Source organism: Sebastes umbrosus, chromosome 12 (assembly GCF_015220745.1).
Source record: "Sebastes umbrosus isolate fSebUmb1 chromosome 12, fSebUmb1.pri, whole genome shotgun sequence".
Classification (NCBI taxonomy): Eukaryota; Metazoa; Chordata; class Actinopteri; order Perciformes; family Sebastidae; genus Sebastes; species Sebastes umbrosus.
The window spans coordinates 26986670-26993601 of NC_051280.1; the positions used below are offsets into that span (position 1 = coordinate 26986670).

General features: G+C 41.5%; 1 protein-coding gene across 1 annotated transcript; it reads left to right on the forward strand.

Annotated features, from left to right (window-relative positions):
- The first annotated feature begins 1084 nt into the window (after positions 1 to 1084).
- Positions 1085 to 6438, forward strand: LOC119499363 (kelch-like protein 40a). Its single transcript, XM_037788651.1, has 6 exons — positions 1085 to 2414; positions 2515 to 2675; positions 3566 to 3673; positions 4133 to 4318; positions 4546 to 4695; positions 6007 to 6438. Exons 1-6 carry the CDS (start codon positions 1287 to 1289, stop codon positions 6116 to 6118), a joined length of 1845 nt encoding a protein of 614 aa, XP_037644579.1. The 5' UTR covers positions 1085 to 1286; the 3' UTR covers positions 6119 to 6438.
- Positions 6439 to 6932: the final 494 nt, after the last annotated feature.

Below are 6932 nucleotides of genomic sequence, written 5' to 3' on the forward strand. Positions count from 1 at the left end.
AGGTCTGAAGGTTTAATCTGAGTTCCTCATTATTAATCGACAGGTGACTCTTGATACCATTATTGTTCCTTCAGTAGTTCACCAAAAAGGTTCCCTTACATTTAGAAATCCATATAACTCAATAAAAAGTCATGAGCAAGAGATTTCCGCACAAACGGGTGTACAGCAGGCATTAATTCATAAAATATGACTCAAACATGTAAGATATTTTCGTCAAATTTCAAAATAGTGAACATATAAAGACAAAGAAGTAGAAAAATAGATACTCTTATGTCCTCCAAGTAAACCTTTAAGCAAACCAAGGAGCTGACATCTGATTAAATGAATTACATAGTCAGAATTACAAGTAATAAAACATATTCCCAATGTGTTTCAGCACTAGACTTCTATCTCATCTTCAGCCAATAGGTGCCAGTGTTGTTTATCACTCTGGATGTATCTCTATGGATCACACATATTCCACATGTATATCATGTGTGAGCACGTCTCATAAGCTTCATTAATTCCATATGTTATGATACTTATCTGAAAGATGATTCATTTGAACCATTTTTTTTATGGACCTGGTGTTTTATTTCATGTGTTGGAACTGACATTTTCATCCATTTGTTAAGTTTATTTAGAAATGTAAGAGGGACACTCTGGTGGTTTAAATGGAAGGGCTTTTAGAGTATATCACCTGTTAAATAATAAAAAGAAACACCTGCGTCAAATGATGTGGTATATATGGTGAAGTGTGTCTTCACATTGCTGTGCAACAATGAACAATAATGAATAAACAATACGTTTAAGTGTTGAGCCCATGCTTTTTGTTCTAAAACGTGCTATTTTCTGGTGTCAGGGAAGAGGGCTACTGTAACCTATAATAGCCTAAATACTGTCCTGTACCCCCAAACTGCTCCGTAGTGTAGCCAGTCAACTTGTAAAAAGGTGTGTGAAAATATCAAAGTGAGCCAGTCAGGCCGCCTGGTGAGACGTCCTGCTGGATTTAACACGCTGCCACCCCCGTGCGTAGTCATTCAGCTGTTTGTGGGGGTCTGCGTGGTGCAGGAGTGGATAGGTCCACTGAAATGGATTCCTCAGCTTTGTGAGGGTCCTGTCTATAAATACCCCCCCAACTTACCGAGTGACTGACAGCCACGGACAGCTGCAGCCACCAGCCGACCAACCCGTGGAGACTACAGAGCGATCTGAGCAGCCCTGTGCACGCTGACAGTCCCTGCTCCGTAGTGGGGAGTGAGGAAGCGTGCCCACGAAACCCAACCGGGACAAGGAGACAGAATAAGATGGCTGCCATGGCTATAGACCCGGTGGAGCAGCCTCGGATGTACCAACAGACTCTGCTTCAGGACGGACTGTGTGACCTATTGGAGAATGACAAGTTTGTGGACTGCGTCCTCCAAATCCAGGAGCAGAAGTTCCCGTGCCACCGCCTGGTTTTGGCTGCCAGCAGCCCCTTCTTCAAGGCCATGTTCCTGTCCGACCTGGAGGAGAGCAAGAAGCACGAGATTGTCCTCAAGGACGTGGAGCCACGTGTTATGGGGATGATCCTGCGCTACTTGTACACCTCGGATATTAATCTGACAGAGCAGAACGTCCAGGATATCTTCATGGTTGCTAACATGTACCAGATCCCCTCCATCTTCTCTGTGTGCGTGTCCTACCTCCAAGAGAAGCTGGTACTGGGGAACTGCTTGGCCATCTTCAGGCTGGGAACGCTGCTGGATTGTCCCCGGCTCGCTCTGGCTGCCAAAGAGTTCATCTGCGAGCGCTACCAGATGGTCGTCAGGGACCAGGACTTCCTGCAGCTGGGTCCGAGCGAGCTGGGCATCATCATCACCTCAGACGCCCTCAACATTGAGCGAGAGGAGCTGGTGTTCGAATCCCTGATGGACTGGGTCAAACATGACGAGACAAACCGCGTTAAGGACCTGCCGGAGCTGTTGCACTGCGTCCGTTTCAGGCTCATACCGTTGGATTACTTCAAAGAGAAAGTGGAGCGCCACCAGTTCCTCCGGTTCAGCCAGGACATCAAGAAGGAGCTGGATCTCGTCAAGGATGCTCACCAGGGGCGCCTCCCAAAGCCCAGGAAGCAAGGCAGCGACGGGGCAAAGGGGGGAGAAGGAAGTGAGGAGGAGGATGAGGACGATGAGGAAGAAGGGTACTTGCCGGGTATACTCAACAACAACCCTCGATTTGGGATGTTTGAGCTGGACCTGATACTTATGATCAACGACACAGGGACTGTGGCCTATGACCCGCCAGGGAATGAATGCTTTGTGGTCTCAGAGTCGACAGGAATTCCCAAGAACCACTGCAGCCTCGTGACCAAGGAGAACCAGGTGTTTGTGGTCGGAGGACTTATCTACAACGAGGAGGACAAAGACGAGCCATTCAGCTCTTACTTCCTGCAGGTAGACCATCGGTAGCTCTTTGTAACCTGAAAACACGTCACTTTTCTCTTATTTTCTCATTCCTTGTGCCTCTCATTCCTCTCATTGTTTTCATCCCCAGTTTGACCCAGTGAGTTCAGAGTGGTTAGGGATGCCCTCACAGCCCAACCCTCGCTGTCTGTTCGGCCTGGCCGAAGCTGAAAACTCCATCTTTGTTGTTGGAGGAAAGGAGGTGAAGGAAGGCGAGCACGTCCTGGACTCAGTCATCATCTATGACAGACAGTAAGTGTGGATACCAGATTTAATATGGAACCTTATTTATTTATTTATCTATTAATTTGTATTTTATTTTATTTTATTTTATTTTATTTTGTTGGGTGTCCTTTTATCCTTTTTTGGTCTATTTCTTTCTTTCCTGTTTACCTTGTTTATATGTCACGATGGTGGCTCACATCAGTAAGTGTGGATACCAGATTTAATATGGAACCTTATTTATTTATTTATTTATTTATCTATTCATTTTCATTTTATTTATTTTATTTATTTTATTTATTTTATTTATTTTATTTATTTTATTTATTAATTTTGTTGTATGTCCTTTTATCCTTTTTTGGTCTATTTCTTTCTTCCCTGTCTACCTTGGTTAAATATCACGATGGTGGCACACTTCTTGGAAAATAAAGTTATATAAAAGAAAAAAATCAATATGGAATCTTACACATGATTTGTTTTGTCTTTATTATTTAAATGAAAACACTCAGTTAATGCAAGAGAAGTCATTTCTGGAAAAGTATCCTATTGATCACTAATGAAGCCTCCTTTTAAATAGTCAGAAATTCCCAATTCAATTCAATGAAGCGTAAAGCCATCCCTCTCATAGTCACATTAAAGGCATTACATATATTTCCATAGATATAGCAATCGATATAAAATGTATTTCATTACATTTCCTGTAAAAACTAGGTATCTCCAAACAATGCCTTTTTCAGCTGATTTATTGGTTTATTTAGTCGGAAAAAGTTGGAGGCCTTTCTCAACTTTTAACTTATTTAGTTTGTCTGAAAAATTAAATCACCAAATTCGGAGATAAATGTTCTTTGTTGCTGCATGAGTCTGCAGATTCATCCTCTATAGTCAATTCAGGATGATGTAACATCTTTTTTTCTGTACAGGTCATTCAAATGGGGAGAGTCTGACCCTCTGCCTTATGCAGTGTACGGCCATGGAACCGTATCACACAAAGGTCTCGTCTACGTCATTGGAGGAAAATCTGAAAGCAAGTATGTGGCACTCTATAATCTGTATGATATTTTATCATTTGATTACACCTCAGGATTGTATTTTCACACCGTGGGTCCGTTTAAAAATACCTTTATGGAATATAACATTTTTGAAAGTGCAATTAATATTGCCAACCAAAACCTCAAGGTATCAGTATCACTTTGGATATCACATAGAGTTTTACATTTAAGAACTAAATCAAACAGTATTTAAAGGGGTACTCCAGTGATTTGGTTTCGCACTTCTGTAAAGATGGAGGACTCACAAGAGAAAGATAAAAAAAAAAAAACAATGATCAAAATCAAGGCTGCAAAGCCTGAGATATCCTGACTCTTAATCTCTAGTATGAGTCAAAAACGCTGGATCCTACACTTCCCATAATGCAACTCAACAGAATTTCATGTGTATAATCAGTCAATCGATCCCCTTTAACACACTGTTTTAAATGTTTCATGCAGGAAATGTATGAAAAGAGTCTGTGTCTACAACCCTACTAAGTTTGAGTGGAAGGACCTGGCTCCTCTGACGACGGCCCGCTCCCTGTTTGGTATCACCGTCCACGAAGACCAGATCTACGTGATGACGGGGGTCACAGACACAGGCCTCACCAGCTCTGTGGAGGTGTATGACATCGCCACCAACAAGTGAGACGACAGTTTGTTTGTTTTTTTATATGACCCACTTTATCTCATCGTTATGAGGTGAAGCATCTGTCCACAGTAGTGAAATGACTCATCGAGGGTGAATAGCAGATCATTAGGTCATAAAATAGCACTCGTTGCACTGCTGTAGGTGTCATACAGTAATATAGCAGCTTCATCATCACTTCACTGTTTGTGTGTGTGTGTGTTATTATCCTGTTGTCCTCCAGGTGGTCTGAGTTCACAGAGTTCCCTCAGGAGCGCAGCTCTCTCAGCCTGATCTCGATGGGAGGTTTCCTGTATGCTGTGGGGGGCTTTTCCATGATGCCCAGTGAAACCAGTGAGGAGCCCGTCCCAACAGAGATGACTGACATCTGGAGGTGAGAGCCTGCCTTCACTCGCTCAATACACGTGATGAGTGATTAGAATGGGATCACAATGGCTGAAATAAAAAAGTTTTACTGAGAAATTTCATCCTACAAGTAAAATGACATGGTACCCCCTGATTTGTTTGAAAAAATTTAAACAACACAGCAAAGAAAAATCTGAAGCCACACTCAGATTCAGATGAAATCGTCATCTCATAGACTTAGAGGAAAAGCACAGTTTTAATGAATAACCTTCAAGGATGTGTCTGGTCATATTCTATGTTGTTTAATTGTTAACAAATCCTCTGAAAGACCAAAACCAACAATTAATTGATACTAACAAGCACTGGTGGACCCGAACAAACCACAGCAAAAGTTCCCTCTTGGACGCCCCCATGGTAAATAAAATGTGCCCTCTAGGGTGCCCTACCAATGAAGGAAATGTGCTGAAGTCCCCTCTATGTTGGCCTTAACATGGAGAAAACAAGATGCAGTTCCATTTAGGCTGCCCTACAGGTTAGAAAACGTTCTGTGTGCTGGTGCCTCACCTCCTGCACCTGGTGCCCTTTTTATTATTTTTTGCCCCTGCCCCTCAGACAGCCTGAGTCCGCCACTGCTAGCAAGTATTACCTGTTGGCCAAAGCCTGATATGGCTTACTCCAGAGGAAGCTCCTTTCATACTCACTCAAGCACCAAATGTGTATTAATCCGCAGCTGAAAATAGACCCCCCAAAATACACTATTATCTCCTGTTTAAGTAATCTTTTCTAACAACTACAATGACCTTCTGTTTTAGAAAGAGTCTTTATTTAGAAAGTAAAACAACATTTGTGTGACCAAAGGTTTATATTTTTGAAAGCTGAGTGACACAAACAAGGTAAAGTATTGGGAGACAGATTAATGCATTGTCGGTTTAGGTCTTTTCATGAGATCTGTTGACAATAAGAAAAATATAGAGAAACACCAGACTTATAATATCTCACAACAATGGCTGCATTCCAGTTAGTCACTCTCACACTGCACTGGCATACCTAAATGGAACTGAACCATCATTACTAATGTGCCTTTTCCTGCTGAGTCAAGTCCAAGTTTATGCTATGGTCTATTTCTATACATAAACACATAGCTCATTACAGTCTCTTCCTATACTTTTCCTTTCTTCCCATATACTATTATTAATGGAGCTAACCCAAAAAGTCCCTTTCATGTCAAATCATTCTCTGCAGATGATGAACGACATTGAGATTGCATTTGTTATTACTGTAAGCTATCTTGTGATGCTATAAGGGCACCAAACACTGACATATTTATGTTTCCCCGCAGATACGATGAGTCAGACCAGTGCTGGAATGGGATTTTGCGAGAGATCAGCTACGCAGAGGGATCCACTATTCTTCCAGCGCGTCTCAACACTCTGCGCCTCACCAAGTTATAACTGCTGGTGGTGCCGTGAGGTTAATGAAGTAACATTAGCATTCAAAATTGGCCCAAAATTGGCTTAGGATACAGAATGTTTCACAAATGAATTTGGTCTCTGAAGATGAAAAAGTGTTTTTCCTTATGTTTTACAGCAGAGGGAGACAGGTACATGTTGAGTCTAAGTGAGGGGACATGAGAATCACACCAAATATATTTTATGAAAAGCTCAAATGTTGATTTGTACATCTGTTTTTTTGTTGTTATATTATTCCATAAAGTTTCTTTAATACCTGTTTGCTTTATTTAAAGCAGAAATAAAGATGATGGTTGACTGTATTGCTTTTAGTTGGAACGACACAGAAGGCCTGTCCACAGTGCAAATGGTTTTATTCATCAACATCTTTACAGCTGATTCCACACGTACTGTACATTACACCATATTTACACAAAATGTACACGGTACAACAAATAAGAGACACTTCTTCAGTGACATTATGCAAATAGCACGAGTGGGGAAACGTTTAAATGTAAACATCGATTTCCAGTTGAAACCTGAGCACTATTAAGTCATCACCACAAAACACATCATGAACCAATTCTTTAGCCGTATTTACAGTCTCACATCGTATATACAACAGTGTGACAGTTAGTCTGAGGTACTTTCAGTTAGTTTTACACATGACAAGAAGGGGGACTAAAGTAAACAGCAAACCCCAACATGACGCCCACGTGAAATGTGATACAGTCACTGCCCGTACATATTAATTAATGCCTGAAAATGCCTTTTTTTTAGCAGGAGGTGGCCTCAAATAGAGAGAATAACAACTATC